Source organism: Eucalyptus grandis, chromosome 1 (genome assembly GCF_016545825.1).
Source record: "Eucalyptus grandis isolate ANBG69807.140 chromosome 1, ASM1654582v1, whole genome shotgun sequence".
Lineage (NCBI taxonomy): Eukaryota > Viridiplantae > Streptophyta > Magnoliopsida > Myrtales > Myrtaceae > Eucalyptus > Eucalyptus grandis.
Window position 1 is genome coordinate 8716366 of NC_052612.1, and position 22797 is coordinate 8739162.

Here is a 22797-nt window from a genome sequence, read left to right on the forward strand (position 1 = left end):
TCTATAAGATCATCCGAAGTGATGACGTACTGCATACTCATTAGAGGATAGAAGGGATTTTTAAACATGTTTTGAAGATAGTGGAATAGAGATTTTCCAAATTATCCTTTTTGTACACCCGATTCTTTCTCCTTCATAACGAGCTAAATCCCAAAAAGAAAAAGAGATACAGACAGAAAAGTATCATTTGATCTGCAATATCCATTAAAATTTTATTCCTGTAGACTCGATAGCTTTGCTGATAGTTATGGAGCCCAATCACTCGGACAAGTAAGCTTGAGTGCGTGCACATAATTCTCGCGCGACAAAATGCATGGTGGGTCGCGAATCAGGACTTGTGCGCGTGCACGCTAGTGCCGTTGTGACGATGATTGCCACTTTCTTGGTTAGTTGGCCAGTCGGAAGAGGAAGACGCCGATCGAGCACATCCTTCAGCATCAAATTTGGGTCCTCCGAGATTGTTGATGTTTGTGTCATTAATAGAGAAGAGAGAAGATCCCCGGATGCTTTCCCATCATAATCTCTAGCGCCACTATTCCGAAGCTATACACGTCACATTTATTCGTTACCCGCATCGTAATTGCTAACTCTATTTTCATGAAAGAACAATGCATTAATATTTTGATCAATGTCAAGTTGCACAAAAATTCCAAATTTCTTTGATATTATTAGTATGAATGACTTTTCAAAATCTATACTTGCTCTTAAAAAGTCTGATGAGAATTATATGATGAATCCAAATTTGAGAACAATTCATGCTAATATGTACAAGCGAAATGCATAGTTAGCTTTGATTATATGGCTTACCTGGAGCCATGTAGCCATAAGATCCGGCCACTGTGGTCCAATTTGATGAGTCTGAATTCAAGAGTCTTGCTATCCCAAAATCCGAGAGTCGAGGGTTGAGGTCCGACTCAAGCAAGATGTTTTTCAACGTTATGTCCCGATGGACGATAGGCGGTGAGCAGTTGTGATGCAAGTAGGCAATCGCATGAGCCACGCCTTGAACAATGTTCACCCTTGTACCCCAGTCCAGTTCAGCTGCTCCCGTTCCTCCATACAAGACCTTTGCCAAACTACCTCTCTCAACAAACCCATAGACCAAGTACATGTATTCCCTTGTGGAACAGAACCCGTGGAGTTTGATCACATTGCGGTGTCGAACCTCGGTCAACACGCGGATTTCGTTCTCGAAACTTTGGCGGTTGACTATTGGGACATTGTTGGATTCTAGTGCGTTGAGCTTTTTGACAGCAACAATTTGGCCGTTGGCCAATACGGCCTTATAAACGCTCCCGAACCCACCTTTTCCGATGCAGTATTCTTCGCTGAAATCATTGGTGGCCTTGGCGATGTCGCTGAATGTGAACTTCCCTAACTTTTCCCATATGATCTGCTCAGATTTCTCGTGCTTTTTAAGACGCTTGATCTCTTCCTCTTTGTCAAGAAGGCTTTTTCGCCACCGAAGTAGCAGAATCACGGCAATTAGAATTGCCAAAAGTAGTGAGCAGCAGACGCCAACACTCACACCAACCAGAACCTTTTTTCTTTGGTCGGTCGATTTACTGCTCGTCCCACAAGGAGATAATCCTGTCACGTTTCCACACAAGCCCGGATTCCCGATAAAAGCACTTTCCGGTGCTTGTTGGAAGAGGCGACCACTATGAACTGCACCCATTAGCTTGTTGTACGATAAGTCTATAGAGCCTAAACTGCTCATGCTGCTGAGAGCCGTTGGGATTGTACCCGAGAAGTTGTTATGTGAAAGATTGAGATTTTCCAATTTAGTAAGCTTTGCCAAATTGGACAGAATTGATCCTGCTAGTGAATTGTGGCTCAGATCTAGGAGAATCTGTAGTGCGAACAAGTTCCCGAGCTCCGGCGGTATGACACCCGACAGATTGTTGTTGCTCAAGTTCAAGCTTAGTAAATTCTTGCAATTCGCTAGCTCATCCGGTATGCTACCGCTTAGTGCATTCTTCGACAAATCAAGATAATTTAGCTTCGATAAATTTCCTAACGAGATGGGAATATCTCCGGCCAAATGATTGTTGCTCAAGTTCAGGCTCAACAACTCCCCTAGATTTCCCATCTCGTCGGGAATTTTCCCGGTCAAGTCATTGCTGTAAAAAGTCAGGGCACGCAACTGAGACAACTTGCCAAGCTCCGGTGGGATGCAGCCGGCAATTTTGTTCCCATTTATCTGCAAAGTCTTGAGATTTGTACACTCTCCCCATTGTGTGGTGAGATTCCCGACAAATCGGTTGTTGCTGAGGCTTATAAAAACCAGATTCGGATAAACTCCAAATGCACTCGTGACATCTGCAGTGAACTGGTTGCTGTCTAGACGGACTCTCGTTAGCCGTGAACAATTCTTCAAACAGTCAGGCAGCGGCCCAGTGAAGTTGTTCCCTTGGATCATGAGATATCGAAGAGCAAAGCCACTGCATAAATCTGGCGGCAGCTCTCCGGTGAAGCTGTTGTTCGCAAAGCAAACAGATTTCAGAGAAGTGCTGTACTTGCCTAAATCACGTGGTATTTCTCCCGAGAAATTGTTCGAGCACAAAGAGATCTTCCGTAAGTTAGCAAGGCGAGAGATGGTCTCGGGAATCTTTCCATAAAGCTGGTTCATGCCAAAATAGAGAGACGTCACCAACGTGAGATTCCCGACCTCCGGAGGAATAGTCCCCGAGAGCGAATTATTGTACATGGAGAGGTGATTGAGCTTGGTCAGACTTCCAATTTCGGGCGGAATTTGCCCGGAGATGAAGTTGCTCTGGAGCTTCAGAGAAACAAGTTCGGTCCAATTTGTGAAGAAGTCAGGCAGTAACTCACCCGACAGGCGATTATGCGAAGCTCTAAATAATGACAATCTGACTAGATTGGACAGTGAGAGAGGCAGCTCTCCAGAGATCGAATTCTTGGCAAGGGCTAAGTAGGTGAGGTTAGAACAGAGCCCGAGCTCTGAAGGGATCAAAGAGGTCAACTTGTTTAGTCTCAAATCAAGCTTTTCAAGCTTTATCAATTGTCCAATGGAGCGAGGAATTGCCCCTTCGAAGAAATTGACCGCCAACTTCAAGAATCTGAGCTGGGATAGATTGCCGATCGAGGACGGTATTGGGCCCTCGAGATTGTTGTTGCTGACGTCGAAGCGGGTCAGGTTCGGGAACGAAGTGAAGTCGAGCGCATCAAGCGTGCCGTTGAGGCTTGAGCCAGAGAGGCCGATACCTGTGACCAACCCGCCCCCGTTGCAGGCAATGCCAGTCCAGTTGCAGAGATGGGGGATGTTGGTGAGGGACCATGAGCTCAGGGAAGGTGGAGGTGGAGGGGGCGAGAGGGAGTTCTTCCATTTCACAAGAGCTTGCGCCTCTGTGGTCGGTGATGGTGAGGCCTGAAATGGAAAGAGGAGACAGAGGAACAGGAAAAGGAAGAGGGGACAGGTTGCAGTTGATTTTGTCATGCTTAGCAAGATGCTATTAGGCTTCATGAGAATGAGTGAGCTGAATGAACTTTTATAGCACGAAGGGTTCTAGTTTAGACCAAAGACCACGAGAAAGTGACAAACTCTGCGGGAGTCTTAACGTGACAAACACATGTTTGACTTCTAGTCATTTCCCCACAACGTTGCCTGAAAAATCCTACGTGTTATTTTTTGTAGAAAAGTTTTACCTAAATCACAAAAGTAGCCTTCAGACTACTAATACTTCTTACTAATACCCTTTGATTAATACTTCGAAAATATGATTTGAAGATTCTTGGTCAGGTGCCAAAATAATTGGAATCCATCTATACAAATATTTGCTTGTTTAATTATAATAGACAAGCATTTGTCTAGTCAAGGCCACCCTCGCCTGAGCAGGTAAGTGCAACCCCTACCCTCTTTTGGGGCCTCCAAAGGTCAATGAGGCCCGATAGTGGCTGATAGAGGGAAAAAGGGAAAAGAAATTGAAAGAAGAAAAAAAAAAGGGGAAAAAAGAATAAAGAAAGGAAGGAAAAGAGAATATAAGGAAAAAAATATACGTAATTACTATAAAATTCATAAAAATATCAAAATATTATTAAAAATTGTCTATATTAGTATCGGCTTGACATAGGAGAGTCAACACCATGCCAACGATTTTAAGCCAAAATTGATCAAATATACTTAATTGGCAAAAGGTGAAAAAATTAAGAACTAAAATGGTAAAAATGTAATAAATTTAAAACCTTTTAGACAATTTTCTTGTGTTCAACTCAATGTAGAGTTGCAACTAGAAACTCCTTAAATATCTGGTGCATAATTGACACAGACAATGCATATAGTGAGGTGGTGCTTGTAAAGCTGGCGGTTATTATAACTGCAAATTTGACAAGTTGTATCTTTGATTTTTTAATAGATATGAATGCAATGGTGATTTTTCTTTATCTATGGTAGAGGATATTGTGTTTGAAAATTCTTATGTGATGGTTAAATGTGTTGGTAGAGTTGTTACCTTGATGAGGCTCGCTTTTTTTTGTGAATTTTAAGCGCAACTTAAGTCTTGAAAGATGTTGTGGCAACAGAGGAGCCCATGAGGGGTTGTGCAAGAGTAGTGGTAGAATTCGAGTTCAAGTTCAAGCAAAATAGTCGTAACTTAACTCAAACATCAAGCCAATATGAAGATTATTGTGAATATATCTCAAATGTGCACCCATAAAAGAAACCCAATCTAAATAGATTCTCTAAACAAAGTTTGCTTTTATATATTCAAATATTAAGGGGCGTTTAGTTTTTGCCCATCAGTGAGCAAAAGAGCTATTGGCCATAATAATTCATTGTGTGGCATGCTGATAAATTACATTGTGTGAAGAATATATTCAGGTGGGTATTGGTTTTTGTCTATATGTAAGTAGAGAAACTACTGAGTGCGACAATCAATTGTTCAAGCACGCTCATGAATTACACTGTGAAGAAATTGTAAATGTTTTGAAGACAATAAATCTTGTGATAAGATTTGTGAGTTCCTTTGTGAAATCAAGAGATTGTTCCCTAGGAGTTGTGAGGATTAAATATTATGTAACTTATTGGACGTAAATAGGAGTTGTAAAACATTGAGTGTGTTTGAAAGATTCTAGTATGGTTATAATTTCCATGGTATTATTTAATCTAAAGTGGAATTTCCCTATTGTTCTCCCTACAGAATTGGTCATAACAGTCGAACCATATAAATCCAATATCCAATTCATTTTATTGTACTATTTATTATTATGTCGATTACATGTTTTTGCAACACTATCTTTTAGAAGTAACGATGGATGGATTCAAGTAAACTTTTGTCATTGTCATGGCTATTCATGTTGGGTTCATATGATTAATTTTCCCCTAAAACTCCATTTGCTTCGTAAAAAATGTGTCATTTATGAAAAATGTTTCCCAATAAGTCATTTTCCTGAAAAATAATAATATTTTTCACTGTTTGACTAAAATTTGAAAATAAATTAGAAAATATTTTCCGTTGTTTAATATGGAAAATCTTATTTGATTTTCTTCCGTGCACTCCTTTTAATAATATTTTTTTCTTCTTCTTTTTTAAAAATCAAATTTTTAATTACTTCCGTTTTTATTTTTATTTTTTTCTTTTATTTTCCTTCTTCTTTAGTTGATTGTCGGCCATTGGCCATGTGGTTGGTCATCAGTTGTCGCCACGGCAAGCGACTGGCCGAGGAAGAAGGAAAAAGAAAAAAAAAAAATATGAGAAAAAATAAAATAAAATAAAAAACTAAAATAAAAGAAATAAAATAAAAAGAAAAAAATAATTGAAAGGATGCACGGAGGAGAACATGCTTGGTTTGGGTGAAAGGAAGAAGAGGGAAAATGATTTCTCATTTTCAAAAAATGAAAATCATTTTCCCTATTTAAGAAAACCTCTTTTCCATGTGCCAGACACTAGAAAATCCAAAAATATTTACTTGGAAGTTGTTTTTTTGCGAAATGAACGGAATCTAAATACTAAAATATTTTTACTTTTATCAATTAAGAAAAAGTTATAAAAACTAACTACTGGCCAAGTATCGACTCAAGTCTACTGAAGATTGCCACCATTAAAGGGATCCCATTTTTTTTTTTATAAAAAAAAAAAAAGATCATTCTCTTTCTAAATTTGCTTATAAAATACCTTACGGCGTATGTGATTTAGCAAAACAAATAAAAAGAAGATTATGGTATCAATTGGAATGATAAAGTGCTATCGTCATTTTTTAAGCTACAGAAGTATACCTACAGCACTGGTAAAATGTTGCCTTCGGTCTAATTGTGCCAATTCTAGTGTCAAAGAGTTGAATCTCGATTTCGTGCCATTAAAAGGTTGATTGAGGCAGGTAAATTAGGTGGGAGATAAAAACTGCGAGCAATGCAGATGGATTTAAAAGGCTACAAGTCGATCGGAATCGGGCAAAGATAGTTGTGACATGAAATTTGTAGCAAAACTCTTGACTTTTATGGTTAAGAAATATCGTCAAGGTCGGTTTTCTGAACCTTAAAAAGATATGAAAGTGAGCACTTTTCGATGGTTATCTGCTGAAGATTCCATTTTAGACCAGTTCGAGCTCTCGCTAATCTGATTACAGATTTAAAAATTTTAGTAATGCGATAAAAACGTATGATGGAAATTGAACAATTTGCTAATCTTTTCTCAAAATACAAGGAAAGGACATTTGGAAGTCACACAAGGGACCACCACGCACTGCATTGGCTAATGATCATCCATCAATCAATTCAACCATCGACAAACATATTTGATTAGAAAAAAACCAATTGAAAAAGCTAAAACCAAGGATATAATGGAAAAGAGGATATTCATCTGTACCATTAATCACGTCGGAATAAAAAAAAAAATTATAATTAGGTAAGTCAAGACTCATCAAAGTCAGCACGACAGAAAAAGCACAGCGGATCAACGCACTACCTTAAAAGTGGTGGGCACCACCAAAGGCTGCTAATAAGGGATAAATTGACCCCCAAATTGACTTTTACATTTCTTGCGTGCATCCAGGGCATTAGAGATACACTACTATGTTTGATTAGTATATGGGATTAGGTTAATTATAATCTATATTAATTGTAATTTTACTCAAATTGCATTCTCACCCTATACACACAGAATGCAAGTTAAAGAGAAAGTTAGCAAATGTTTAAATCAGTCCTCCTATTAAATATTTTTAATTAGAAACATGTTGTAACATAGGCACAATTACGTCATTTCTTGTTCGATAGTTAATCAATGGCGTGTGGACAAGCTAATGTAAACATAGAGAGTCCTTTAGGAGATCGTTGCTTGCTAATCTTGTAATTAACAAAGACCAATAATACGTATGCATACATTTATTTGGAGGAAAATTAATTATTGTGAGCATATTTTTCTAAAAATGATCATTTATGTTGCTTACAAAAATGAATTGACGAAAATAATTTTCTTCATCAACGAAAATTCGGGAAATGAGGGCAATTGGGAAAATGACAAGGACGATATCAAGTAGAAAACATGAGGCTAGTAATATTGTCACGCATTATATTAGAGAGCAATTTTCCTAGACACACTATTCATCTATTCCAGCTAAACTACTTTAACATCAAATAGATTACACTCGAATCTAACTGAAATTTCTCAAAAAAGCGGGACCAAAATTCACCAAGAACAACTGCATAGGGGTCGATGGTATGAACGATTCCTTTTGGAATTATAGAAAGCAGTTTTTGGCTTTGAAATATTTGCAAAAATTGATCTATCTCAAACATATCGATCAGAGCCAGCTCAAGTCCATTAGTATTCGTAGCTAGGATTTTGGCTTTACATTTATATCCGGATATTCTCTTGGCCTTTTATACGATTATATTGGATTACAAGTCTAGCTTTACATGGATTATGTGGATCTACCTATATTTAATATCAAGATTGTTTGACAATTCCTAATTAAAGGCAAATTGCAATGAAAAACTAGATGCGCAGTTTCCATGTCTTATTTGAGATGTGAATATCTTATCACTTATTTTACTTTGTTTATTAAAAGTGTATTTCCTTCAGATTATGTTGCACAATTACATTGTTGCCGTGATTCACTTAGACCTATCAATCATGATTTGCCATGTGGCTCCTGATGCTCCTCCCCGTAGGCCTCTTGTTTGACAATTACAAACAGGGCAAAGTTGTTTTGACACTAATATGACTAGATCTACCCCTATTTGCATTAGAGAGACAGAATTGCTCTTTATTATTCAATTGAAACTTAAAGTAGTGGACCACAATTTACACATTGACCTATTCTTTCTAGTTTTTCTAGTTTATGTAGCATCCAGTTACCATAATTGAGGATAACACATTCAAGCGAATATTATCATGCACATCAAAAACCTATCTTTTCTACTCTCTCTCTCTCTCTTTTTGTCTCTTCTACACATGTTAGCAACTTTATTTATTAAAGACATCTTTAGAACTTTTCATTTTGTCGAGTGAATCTTTGCACCAATTTTCACGTAGAAATGCAGAAAAGCCTATATACAAACAAAATTTGTAAAATAGAAACTATGCCTAAAGTAATAGAAATATTTTTCATGAAAGCTTAATTTCATTCATGTTGGATTGACAAAGAAAATGCCTATTTTAATGTTCTAAGCAACAATGGACTTAAATTTGGGGGGAACCCACATTGGAAAAGAAATCAATTGAGGGAAAATGTATAAATGTGAAATCAATCAAGGGTGTTTTCCCTACCTTGTATAAACGGAGTGTATTTAGTTATAAAGAGTGTGGAAATAATGTCACCCAAATAATACTAGGATGGTAAATGATGCAACATTTGGCCACATTATAGTTGCAAAGTAAAAAGGAAAAAAAATCCTAATTTATAAATGGGTATAATTGCTAGGCCAAGTTATCAACAATGCAATTCATGCGTAACTTCCAACGCACCAATAACTAATTAATCAAAGTGGTTTTAGGAACAGTTCTCATATTGCCTCAGCATGCAAACGTCAGGTTGTACGCCAAGCTCCAATTTTTTTTTACATCTTTATTATTTAGTTGGGAGTAGGACTTGTCAAGTCGGTGCATTGAGTTAATTTGAATGGGTCGCAATAGGGTCCGATCCGAATTAACTTATGTTGACCTATAATTTTAGCAACATGTACCCAAACGGATATCCAATCCAATCGAGACTCCAATTTTTAACAGCTTTTCTTCTTAAATGTAGAAAATAACATACTAAAATAAACTAACAAATTTTAAATAAAATAAACTTGAACAGAACTAGCAAATAAGAAATTACTAAAAATAATTCTCTTCGCATTTTGAAAGCATTAATAAAGTGACTAGTGTCAATTTTCAGCAATCCTCGTCGCACCATCAGCAATATCACATTAGTGTTGTTAGAAGTTTGGAAATTAAAAAAATTGAATCTGAAGTAGAAATTAGGTTAGGAAAAGATAAAATATGTTTTTCCCTCCAGAAGAAAGAACATAATAGACATATGGAAGAACCAAAATTCATCCAACCATCTCCTGTAAAATATTTCCTTCGCTACAACGAACCTAGTAATAATCCATTTTTTAATATGTTGTGTTCTTAAGAGAGCTAATTGTGGTGACTGGACCTTTGCGCCCTTGTTCCTAAATTATCAATGGAAGAGAGCTGATTGAGGCAACAATTACTCTCTCTCTCTCTCTCTCTCTCTCTCTCTCTCGTGCCTTGCATCATCTACATATCTAGAGCAAGGTCTAAATTAATAGGATCTCAAGTGCGTGGACCATGGACGCGATTTCAAAGTTCGCAGCTTTCCTAGAGCAAGGTCTAAATTAATAGGATCTCAAGTGCGTGGACCATGGCCGCAATTTCAAAGTTCGCAGCTTTTGAACATGAGATGGTCCTCAATTATCGATCTTTCTACAGATGTGTTTAAAGAAAACCAATTAACCATCTAAAGACAAAGCTTAGTCAATTTGAAGTCTTCTGCATGTTCAACCTTTTTAAGACAAAGCTTAGTCAATCTGACGTCTTCTACACGGTCAACCTTTTTAAGGGGCTTATTATGTATATTAACCAATCAACTAAATCCCACACTTCCATCTGGAGAAGCCTTAGGAAGCACTCGAATTTTTCCAATCAGACCAGACAGAAAGTGGGTGTAATTGATAAGTCAAGAGTTACCAACAATGCCATTTATGTCTGACTTCCAACCCATCAATACCTAGGATCAGTGAATGTTCTCTAGAAATTGGACTTTTGCAAGTCAATAAGTACTCTTTTTGAGCAATGTGTCGTGCCGTATAGATGAACGTACCACTAGCGACGATAAAAAAATATGAAAATTTATGGTGGCCAACAAATTGCCAATCACTTCAAGTGATGACATATAAAGAGGTTTCGGTAGTAGGTGATTATAGGTTGTCGAAAAGGAACATTCAAGAAAAATGATGTTCAAAAGGATTATTTTGCAACTTTTCAAAAGATTCAAAACTTAGACCGTGTTTCTAGAATGGCTAAGAAGTTTATTCCTTGATTGATATATTCAAGAAACCGAGGCCCAATGCAGGGAAGATACGGTGAGGCTGATGCATTCTTTTTTTCCTGCAAATCTGGTGCTTGTGCGCAGAGAGAGAGAGAGAGAGAGAGAGAGAGAGAGAGAGAGAGAGAGAGAGGAGGATCAGGACTCAGGTCTAGATGCAAGAAGATGTAAAGGATAATGAAGACCTTGAACTTTAATAATAGAACTTGATGACAAATGTTCGGTTAATATAACCAAATTGTGAGACTTGACCCTAATGGGCAAGAAGTCCAGATAGATGTTATTGCAAGCTTCTGTTGCAGGTCAATATCCACGAAAAATGACAAAGCTGATAAGTGGGAAAGAGACAGATATGTCTCTTTTTGAGTAAAAGTGCGAGAAAATTTATTTATTTGGTGAAATTTGTCATCAGTCTGAGTCCTTTCATTTCCATAATACCTTGGTGACTGGTCCAACAAGAACTCATTCAGGGTCATTACCTTTCCTCTATTCAAAGAGCGAGATGATTATCATACAATTCGGTCGTTTCTTGGTAGAATTATGAAAGAAATTCACTTTTGACTCTATTCATGCTCAATTCAATAGTCATCAGTACTCGAACCTATGACTCCGAAGCCGCATTTGAAACGTTCTCAAAAGCAGACCAGCCAATTTTGTCGCTTGAAACTTCAGTTGGGTTGGTTTGAGAGGAACGGATCTAAAGAAACGAACAACTTGCCAGAGGAAGCTCCAAAAACGACAGGATTGGTCCTTCTAACTTGGTGAGACGATATACTATTAATGGCTTGACATAGTCACAATGCCCACATACTTTTCGAGAATTAAGTAACATTATGTGAAAATTGGCTAAACAAAAGAAAAGAGGCATCCAAAAAACCCTAAATCTATTGTATTTTTACCAATTCAGTTATAAACATTTTTAAATTTGCCAATTGAATCATAAATATTTTAACATTTTGCTTATTGAGCTCATCCGACCAATTTTGCTTGGACCTTACTAACGTGGACCCAAGCATTGACATAAATAATTTTTAATAATATATTAATATTTATTTTTTAATATTTTATTGATTTTTTTCTTTATTCTCTTTTCTTTTTCTTTTTTCTTCCCTTCTTCCTCTTCTAGCCTATCATTGGGCCTCGCCTGCGACTGCAGGCGAGGGCCGCCGAGGTCAACCCGGCTAGCCTCTAGTGAAGCTCGAACCCTCTGGCCACTAGCGAGGGCGAACCTCACTATCATTGGGTGAGGTTGCCACTAGTGAGGCTCAACCTCACTTGCCCTAATGAGGGCAATCTTTGCTAGAGGCCAGCTTGGTTGACCTTGCCATCCCTCACCTATGGCTAGTGTCACGCCCCGAACCCCGAGTGTGCGACAATCCCTACCTCACGGTCGATAGAAAGTGACGTCCTTAGGACTCGTTGATGACCATTCATTTTAATCTTTCATTATGTGCAAGTAGAAAACAAACCATTCCCAGTCCAACAGACAATCAAATAGGGATAGAGGGATGAACAACAAGAACAAAAGCGACTACTTGCTTATACAATTTCATTGGATTAACCAACGGAGGATTGTTTCCAATTCACAAGCCCACCACAAGGGCCGATCCATCCTCTAAGCCAAACCAAAAGAAACTAGGCTAGGCTAATCCAACTATACAAAAACGAACCCTTGGGTTTGGCACCCCTATTACTTAGACCCATCGAACTCAGGCTCTGTCGGGTCGATCACTGGTGGAGCGGGGGCACGATTCTCCACTGCACCAGCGGGTGCGCCACTCTAAGGGCCTGAAAATGGTTATACAATAACCAGTTAAATAAAATCTCAGTGAGTTCTCCCTTTAAGCTCCGGTTAGAACACCAACTCAACTCGAAGTATCTCTTCTGAACCACCCCACAAGCAACCAACAACCAATAACCAGCAACCAACAAATGATAATAGCTGGGTCAACCAACAATCAAATAGTCGGTTCGCATGCAACCTTACCCGGTATGCTATATCCTACACATTATATCTCAGCACAATACACACAATGCACATGGCCATGAGATGATGCAATTCATCAATCACATACAAGTCGCATCACAAGCAATCTCACATGGCCATTGCCACACCTTGCACGTTATCAATTCATGCATGCATACCATAAAAAATGTGGTCAACTCATGCATAATCGGAACCAATGATGCAATGCTTCTCATACACACTTGCATCCACACGTGGTTCGATTATTACTATCACCCCTATGACTCCCCTAATTATTACCCCCCGAACTCCTGTTGAGGCAGCAGCTATTGCAACTATCACCCCCCGAACTCCTGCCGGGGCGGCGAGTATTGCAGCTATTACCCCTCGGACTTTTGTCGGGCCAGCGGGTATTTCGACTATCACCCCCCCGAACTCCTGCCGGGCGGCGGGTATTGCAACTGTCACCCCCCGAACTCTTGTCGGGGCGGCGGGTTCAATTTAGTGATCATGCAAGCATACCCCCACAACCCACTTATTATCTTTGAGCATTAGCCAATGCACACATGCTTGCATATACAGCCTTAAACCCCTTTTCTCATAAAAGCAATCCAGTCTGGTGTCCCTCGGACAAACCATTTTCTCATTTTTGTGAAAACCATATGATTTAGACGGATGTCTATGCAATGACATATCCTATTCACATTATAGGATCAAAGCACATGAAATTAAACAATTTTTCACTCTCGGGTAAACAGTGCGCGTGAACAGTACCGCATAAATAGTGCATTATGAACAGTGAAATTCCAAAATTCAATAATTAATAAATTAAATTCAGGGATTAAGCAAAACCTTAATTAAAATAAACAATCAATTAATTAAGGCAAAACATGCTTAATTAAACACATAAGCACAATTAATTAACAAAAAGCAAGATTAGCCTAAACTAATCTTAACCATCTTTCTAACCACTTATCTTAGGGCTAAAACAACTCAATTAAACCCCTTAAACTAGAATTAGTCATAACTAAACCAACCCTAAGCATGTTTAAGCACTAAACAGAAGTTTAGGAGCTAAACTCACTCGTTAAGCGGGCTTGAGACATGAACGCGGCGGCGGCGATGAAGGCGACGCATAGGGACCTCTACCACGACGATCCAAGGCAGTCCCAGAGCTAGAATAGCAGCCACAACCTCCGCTTCCCTTTGAAACACTAAAAAACTGACTGCCGGAGGAGAAAATGAGCTGGGTGGGTTGGCCGGAGCTCCAGTGAGCTGCTTGCCGGCGACTAGCGGCACCCAAGGAGGAGTGGCTGGTGGTTGGGCTGGGCAGAGGAAGGGTCGGAATTGGAGAAAAATGGCTGAAATCGCGAAACAGTGCAAGCGAGCAAGCTGCCTGGCGGTTCGGTGAGCGGTGGCTTTTGGTCGACCGGCGGGTCAGCCGACGGCTCCGACCGGTGAGCGGCCGCCTCCGTCCGTATTGACTGGACCTCTTGAGCACGGTGGTGGGTGGCATGAGCAGTGATTTTCACGGGAAGGCAACTATTAACTCAGGTTTTTGGAGAAAGGTCAACTAAAGCAGAAGAAGAAATGAGGAGAGAAACAAGGGAGAGAAGGGTGTGGTTGATGGGTAGCTGAAGGAGGGGAGAGAGAGTGATGTGAGGGCTGGTTGTCAAGCCTAATTAAGGCCCTCACATGCTTGCTTCAAGTCCCCATGCCCATGACATCATCTTCTCTTGACTTTTGCTCACATCAACTAGGGGCAAAATGGTCATTTCACTTTGCACATTTCCCAATCCGCCTTTGGGCTGAAAATGAGGACCGGGCCTAAGAAATGGGCTAGGAAATGAATATGAATGGGCTCGGGAATTGGTTGGGCTTGAAATGGCTAAAGATTGGACAATGGGCTCGGAAGGTAAATTGGTCGGTTGGGTCCAACGGGCTCACTTGCTTGTCTCGGGTCTACCGTGGTGGTTGTCCCACCTTTGGCACGAGGCCCACACTAGCCTTGCCCAGCCCACATCCTCAAAGGCTCGCTTCCTCGGTCCGTAAATCCCTTTTCCAAAAACTTGGCGTAACTGACACTATCAACTGTCGAAGTAGCACCATCCAAAAGTCCATCTCGAACGTTCTCAAAATTCGAAGTCCAATCTTGGATTCTCATGCCTTGTCAATTTCACCCAAATGCTATTTTGGTACAACTTAGGCTAATATGCAGCTTCAAGGATTCACGCGTAACTGACTCATGCCAAACCTGTCACGCCCCGAACCTCGAGCACGTGCCTATCCCTCTCCGGTCGATAAAATTTGCGACTTCCCAGTACTAGTTGCCGACCCTTTATTTGTTCAATTGCACATGCGGAAGCGGATTGTAAATCCCCTGACAATAATCATCTCGGGATAGAAAAGCAGGACAATAGATTCACAAACAAACATGCTTTTATATTCACACTGAGTCATGTACAAAAGTCTATGGCCAAAAGACTACAAAAGATTGGCCTTCCAAAAAGAAGCGGTCCTAACTGACCTACGCTTCCGATCACCTCCTCTCGGCTCCAGGTCCTCCACTCGACGATCCTATAAATGTTGTCCCACAACGGGGTAAGATATAATCTCAGCAAGTCTAAGCTCTAAACCCCAATTAGAAGGGAAATACGCCCAGAAGTGTCCTAATCATGCAATCATACAATCATAGAGCCTTACCTTGGCCTCAGATCCACCATGCAGGTCAGTAGAGTTTATAACTCAGACAACATGAAAGCATGAGCGACAACTAAGCTCAATCAACTGAAACACCATATCGAAATTCTCAATAAGCATAGGAGTCCTGATTATAGGGCAAAATCGTTATGATACGTCTCATACCTCTCACACTACTAGGTTTATGGAATCAAGAAACGCTAAGTTTCTTGAAAATGACCTAATCAGTAGAGTGATCAATTCAGAAACCTTGTTCCTGAAGCAAATCATTCAAATACTCAACCATACACCTCAGGTACTGGATTGGTTGTTTATAATGCCCCTTCAGTTCAACCGGCCATTAAACAACCAATCATTGAAAATCCATAAGTTGTTGACATTGATCATGTAGGCCAAATGGTTCAGCAATTACCAGATACTATTAAACTTTCAATTGAACAAGAAACTCCTCAGGAGAATTTTGGTGCAACATTAAGAAGGTCTACTAGAATTAAGAAATCAGCAATCCGTAGTGACTACATTGTATATTTACAAGAATCTAATTATAATATTGGAGCTAAAAATTATCCTAAGACGTTTTCACAAGCCATGAGTTGTGATAAATCCAATTTGTGTTACAATGCCATAAAAGAAGAAATGAGTTCCATAGCATCTAATGAGGTTTGGGATTTAGTTGAGTTGCTTGATGGTGTGAAGGCCATTGGTTATAAATGGGTCTTTAAAACTAAGAATGATTCATTAGGCAACATTTAGAAATACAAAGCCAGACTCATTGCCAAGGGATTCACTTAAAAGGAGGGAGATTATACATAGACATTTTCTCATGTATTTAAAAAAGATTATATTCATATTATTTTGGCATTTATTGCTTATTTTGATATGGAGTTACATCAAATGGATGTGAAAACGATGTTCCTGAGTGAAAAACTAGAAGAAGTGTTTTACATGAAACAACCAAAAGGATTCTTCTCTAGTGCTGGTGAGCATTTGGTATGCAAGCTTAAGAAATCTCTGTATGGCTTGAAACAAGCATCCCATCAATGGTACTTGAGATTTTATGAGGTCATCTCTTCATTCGGTTTTGTGGAGAATGTCATGGATCAATGTATATACAAGAAAGTTAGTGGGAGCAAAATTTGTTTCTTAGTACTATATGCGAATGACATTTTACTTGCAACTAATGATAAATATATTGTTATATGAGGTAAAACAATTTCTCTGTAAGAGTTTTGATATGAAGGATAAGGGTGAAGCATCTTATGTCATTGGCATTAAATTTAAGCATGCAAGTATCTCTACATGACCATCAAAAAGGCAACTTAGGACACATCATGTACCAACATATTAGAAAATAAAATGGAAAAGTGATGACCTTCTTTATATTCATTAGCATATTCATACGTAGGATTTGTAAGCATGTTTTGAAGACAATATAGACACCAAAGGCCTAGCCATAACAAATAAGAGTACATCGAGTGCTAAGCACCGCTATGGCCAAAAATCCAATATCAAATGTTGCTTTCTAGTCTGTCGTTGCTCTTTGTAGGAGTGATGTAAACTGATGTCGTCAAATATTCATATGGATTAATGTTTGTCAGCTTTACTTCTGTGATGTTTCATTGACGTGCAAATGCGGTTTTTTCTTGCGTTCCTTTGAGTCCAATATAGAATGATATGAGGATGTCGATTGACTGAGAGTTTTGGCTAAAATGACAATAGTTTTAGTCTTGATAGACGAGAAAACACTGTGCATGTCCATAGCAGATACAGACACTTCCAGTTGGAATGTCCAATCATGAATGATATAGACAGCACCTTTTTAACACTTGATTATCTCATTAAAAAGATGCACGGAAACTTTGTTACACCTTCCCAGAACAAACTATAGAACAAGTTTAGATGAAAAACTCATTAAAGAATCTACCGTTTGTACAAGATATAACTAATAATCAACAAAACATATGCAATCATTTCACCTCCTCAATGCTCGAGCCACCAGTCCTCCAGCAACGTCGCAAAATTTATTACAGAATATTCCCTTTTCCATCAGAAGATGTAGGAAATCCAATGATGAATTCATCCGCCTCTTGCTGATTACCGCAAAACATTACTCAGAGGAGTCCATGTCTAGCTTACCTACAATAATAAAGTCAAATTACTAACTCAGGGATGCCTTGAAAATCGACAAAAAAGAAGAATTCGGACCTCCTTTTCTGCAATGTCCAGAAGTCGCAGCTCTAGCTTCTGTGCTCACAGGTCCAAAACATTAGAAATCACTTATCTTACTGTTAAATTCACCGATGAGCACGATGCACAAACAGTTCATAGATCACAACGAGAAAAGCCAAGCATTGGAGTTTAAAGCCATAGGGCAAAAGAAAGCCTTTGCGAGAGCAACGGCAGTGCGGGCAATCCCAATTTTAACCCGAGTGAGAACCCTCCCCGCCACTTAGATCGATCTAAGCCAAAGAGCATTAGGGGGAATGGAAATTCTTTCTTTTTGGGATTGTAGTGGCATGAATAGACCAAGCAGCATCGAAGAGAGGATGCGGAACTCGGGTATTTCACAAGAATTACTTCGTGACTATAACTGGAACAGCCATTCAGGTTTGGGAAGAGAGCCTCACTGCCATCAGGGTGATTTTCCACGACATGCCCACTCATGGGCGACGTGTTCTTTCAATAAGCTACAGTCACTTTCCCTTAGATTAATTGCATCAATATGAACAACACGAACCACGGATGAAAGTGAGTAGAGCTTGGAGACAACAACATGAAGCTTGCGGACGACTTAAAGCTTGTGGACGATGAACTTGTGAAAGAAGAGATGACGGCGAACAGCAGATTGAAGCTCACGAGGAGCAATGAGGATCAGGCGAGAGCAATATGAGCATTCGGGAAGAGGAAGGAAGAAAATGTGAAAAATTGAAAATCCTATTCAATTCAAGAATTTTTTTAATTTTTTACCCAATTGTAGATTTTCACTAAATTACCCATATTCAAGTCACCGGAAAATGTTCACCGGTGAATATTTGGCGGGTCAGTAACTTTAAGCCCTTATTTGAAACTTACTTAGCCACTCTGGGCCTTATTTAAAATAAAGTATACTTTAAGCTATGCAATTAATATTTTTTAAGGGATAAAATTAACCCTAATTTTTTTATGTAATAAATGACTAAATTGATCGCCAAAATTTAGGTGTCAACATCAAGTAACTTTAAGCCCTTATTTGAAACTTACTTAGCCACTTTGGGCCTTATTTAAAATAAAGTATACTTTAAACTCTTTTTTTTTTTAAACTCTTTTTGAAAAATAGTCTCATTTTAGGTCCTTAATTAGAATTTTTCATTAAAGTTAGAACTTGAGTACGAAATTATCTATAATGGCCCATCGACATCTCATATTAATGTAAAGGACAACAAAAGGCAAAGTAGTCTATCGGATCATCCGAAGTGATGACGTACTTCATATTCATTAGAGGATCCTTGTTTAGGATTCATAAATATATTTTGAAGACAGTGTAATAGAAATTTTCTAAATTATCCAAACTGTACACCCACTCTTTCTCATTAATTACGAGCAAACTCCCAAAAAAAAAAAAAAAAAAAAAAAAAAAACAACAACAACAGAGCGAGAGAGAGAGACAGAAAAGTATCATTTGATCTGCAATATCTCTTAAAATTTTACTCCTGAAGATTCGATAGCTTTGCTTATAGTTATGGAGCCTAACGGCTCAAAGTAAGTTTGAGCACGTGCAGATAATTCTCTCGCCACGAAATGCATGGTGGGTCGTGAATCGGGGCTCGTGTGCGTGCATGCCAGTGCCGCCATGATGATGAATACCACTTTCTTGGCTCGTTGGCCAGTTGGAGGAGGAAGACGCGGATCGAGCACATCCTTCAACAGCAAATTTGGGTCCTCCGAGATTGTCGATGTTTTTGTCATTGATAAAGAAGAGAGAAGATCCCCTGGATGCTTCCCCATCATAATCTCTAGCGCCACTACGCCAAAGCTATACACATCGCATTTGTTCGTTACCCGCATCGTAATTGCTAACTCTGTTTTTCATGAAAGAACAATGCATCAATATTTTGATCATAATGTCAAGTGGTACATAAATTCCAAATTTCTTTGATATTATTAACACAAACGACTTTTCAAAATCTATACATGCTCTTTCAAATAGTCTTGTGAGAATTATTTGACGAATCTAAATTCAAGAAGTTAAAGAGAGAAATTTAAACAACTCCAAAAAAAAATATGTACTCACGAAATGCATAGTTAGCTTTGATCATATGGCTTACCAGGAGCCATGTAGCCATAAGATCCGGCCATTGTGGTCCAATTCGACGAGTCTGAATTCAAGAGTCTCGCTATCCCAAAATCTGAGAGCCGAGGCTCGAGGTCCAACTCGAGCAAGATGTTGTTCAACGTTATGTCTCGATGGACGATAGGCGGTGAGCAATTGTGATGCAAGTAGGCGATCGCGTGAGCCACGCCTTGAACAATCTTCACCCTTGTACCCCAGTCCAGTTCAGCTGCTCCTGTTCCTCCATACAAGACCTTTGCCAAACTGCCTCTCTCGACAAACTCATAGACCAAGTAAATGCAACCCCTCTTGGAACAGAAACCGTGGAGCTTGATCACATTGCGGTGCCGGACCTCAGTCAACACGCGAATTTCATTCTCAAAACTCTGGCGGTTGACTGTTGGTATGTTACCGGATTCTGATGCATTGAGCTTTTTGATGGCGACAATTTGGCCACTGGCCAATACGGCCTTATAAACGCTCCCAAACCCGCCTTTTCCAATGCAATACTCTTCGCTAAAATCATTGGTGGCCTTGGTGATGTCACTGAATGTGAACTTCCCTAACCTTTCCCATATGATCTGCTCAAATTTCTCGTGTTCTTTAAGACGCTTGATCTCTTGCTTTTCGTCGAGAAGCTTTTTTCGGCACCGAAGTGCCATAATCACTGCAATTAGAGTTAGAAGTAGTAAACAGAAAATGCCAACACTTACACCAACCAGGACTTTTTTCCTATGGTCGGTCGATTTACTACTTGTCACACAAGGAGATAATCCCGTCACATTTCCACGCAAGCCCGGATTCCCGATAAAAGCACTTTCCGGTGCTTGTTGGAACAGGCGACCACTAGGAATTGCACCCGTCAGCTCGTTGTATGATAAGTCGATTGAGCTTAAACTCACCAAGCTGGTGAGAGCAGCTGGGATTGTACCCGAGAAATTGTTATGGGAAAGATTGAGATTTTCCAGTTTAGTAAGCTTTGCTAAATTGGATGGAATTGATCCCGCTAATGAATTGTGGCTCAGGTCTAGGAGAATTTGTAGCACAAACAAGTTCCCAAGCTCCGGCGATATGACACCCGACAGATTGTTGTTGCTCAAGTTTAAGCTCAATAAATTCTTGCAATTCGCTAGCTCATCTGGTATGCTACCACTCATTGCGTTTTTTCGACAAATCAAGATAATTTAACTTCGATAAGTTTCCTAACGAGATGGGAATATCTCCGACCAAATGGTTGTTGCTCAAGTTCAAGTTAAGCAACTCCCCTAGATTTCCTATCTCGTCAGGAATTTTCCCAGTCAATTCATTGTTGTACAAAGTCAGGACACGCAACTGAGACAACTTTCCAAGCTCCGGGGGGATGCGGCCGGCAATTTTGTTACCATCTATCTGGAAATTCGTGAGATTTGTGCACTCTCCCCATTGTGCCGTGAGATTCCCAACAAATCGGTTGTTGTTGAGTCTTATAAAGACCAGATTCGGATAAACTCCGAACGCACTCATGATATCTGCAGTCAACTGATTGTGCTCTAGACGGACTCTCGTTAGCCACGAACAATTCTTCAAACAGTCGGGCAGCGGCCCCGTGAAGTTATTCCCATCGATCATGAGATATATAAGAGCAAAGCCACTGCACAAATATGGCGGCAGTTCTCCAGTGAAGCTGTTGTGTGAAAAGGCAACATACATAAGAGAAGGGCTGTACTTGCCGAAATCACGTGGTATTCCTCCCGAGAAATTGTTCGTGAACAAAGAGATCCACTGTAAGTTAGCAAGGCGAGAGATGGTCTCGGGGACCTCTCCATAAAACTGGTTCATGCTGAGGTCGAGATCGGTCAATAATGTGAGATTCCCGACCTCCGGAGGAATAGTCCCTGAGAGCAAATTGCTGCGCATGTTGACGAAATTGAGCTTGGTCAGGCTTCCGATTTCGGGTGAAATTTGCCCGGAGAGATTGTTCATTGAGAGGTCTAACTGAAGCAAATTCTTGAGGCTCCCAATCCCTGGGATTGGGCCGGAGAGCGAATTGTTTTCCAAGGAGAGGTAATTGAGCTTGGTCAGGCTTCCAATTTCGGGCGGAATTTTCCCGGATAGCCAATTGCTGTACATGAAGAGGCAATTGAGCTTGGTCAAGCTTCGGATTTCAGTCGGAATTTGCCCGGAGAGAAAATTGTTCTGGAGCTGCAGAGAAATAAGTTTGGTCCAATTCGTGAAGAATTCAGGCGGTAACTCACCAGACAGACGATTCTCTGAAGCTCCAAATTCTGACAATCTAACCAGATTGGACAGTGAGAGAGGCAGCTCCCCAGAGATCGAATTCTGGGCAAGGGCTAAGAAGGTGAGGTTAGAACAGAGCCCGAGTTCCGAAGGGATCGAAGAGGTCAACTCGTTTAGGGTCAAATCAAGCTTTTCAAGCTTTCTCAATTGTCCAATGGAGTGAGGAATCGCCCCTTCGAAGAAATTTCCCGCCAGGTCCAAGAACCCGAGCTGGGATAGATTGCCGATCAAGGACGGTATTGGGCCCTCGAGATTGTTGTTGCTGACGTCAAAGCGGGTCAGGTTCGGGAATGAAGCGAAGTCGAGCGCATCGAGCGTGCCGTTGAGGCTTGAGCCAGAGAGGCTGATATCTGTGACCAACCCGCCCCCGTTGCAGGCAATGCCAGTCCAGTTGCAGAGATGGGGGATGTTGGTGAGTGACCATGAGCTCAGAGAAGGTGGTGGAGGAGGAGGAGAGAGAGAGTTCTTCCATTTGACAAGAGCTTGCGCCTCTGTGGTCGGTGATGGTGAGGCGTGAAATGGAAGCGAGAAGATGAAACAGAGGAAGAGGCAGAGGGAGAGAGGGCTGGTTGGAGTTGATTTTGTCATACTTAGCAAGAATTCATGAGAAATAAGGGAGCTGAATGAACTTCTTTTATAGTCCGAAGGGTTCTAGTTTAGACCAAGGACCTCGAGAAAGTGACGAACTCAGCGGGAGTCTTACGGTGACAAAAATGTTTGACTCTTAGTCATTTTCCCACAACGTTGCAAGAAAAATCCTACGGGGCTGCCTCCATGTCATTTCGCCCGCGTATATAGCCACGTGTTATTTTTTTAAGAAAAGTTTTACCGAAATCACAAAAGTAGTCTTTGGACTACTAGTACTTCTTACTAATACCAATTCTTTGATTAATACTAGGATGATATGATTTGAAGATTCTTGGTCGGGTGTCGAAATAACCGGTATCCATGTATACAAAAATTTGCTTGTTTAATTATAATAGACAAGCATTTGTCTAGTCAACGCACTCTCACTTGAGCGGGTGAGGGC

At 40.0% G+C, this 22797-nt stretch overlaps 1 protein-coding gene and 1 pseudogene across 1 annotated transcript; both read right to left on the bottom strand.

Moving 5' to 3' along the window:
* Positions 1 to 204: 204 nt before the first annotated feature.
* On the bottom strand, positions 205 to 20152 carry LOC108954618 (annotated as a pseudogene).
* Positions 20153 to 20636: 484 nt separating this feature from the next.
* On the bottom strand, positions 20637 to 22355 carry LOC120295280 (probable leucine-rich repeat receptor-like protein kinase At5g63930). The gene has a single exon (XM_039316280.1). It carries the CDS (start codon positions 22353 to 22355, stop codon positions 20637 to 20639), a length of 1719 nt encoding a protein of 572 aa, XP_039172214.1.
* Between the last annotated feature and the right edge of the window lie 442 nt (positions 22356 to 22797).

Bases quoted from the DNA above. Each gene is read 5' to 3' on its own strand.
- LOC120295280 (XM_039316280.1), bottom strand. From the start codon at position 22,355: ATGACAAAATCAACTCCAACCAGCCCTCTCTCCCTCTGCCTCTTCCTC.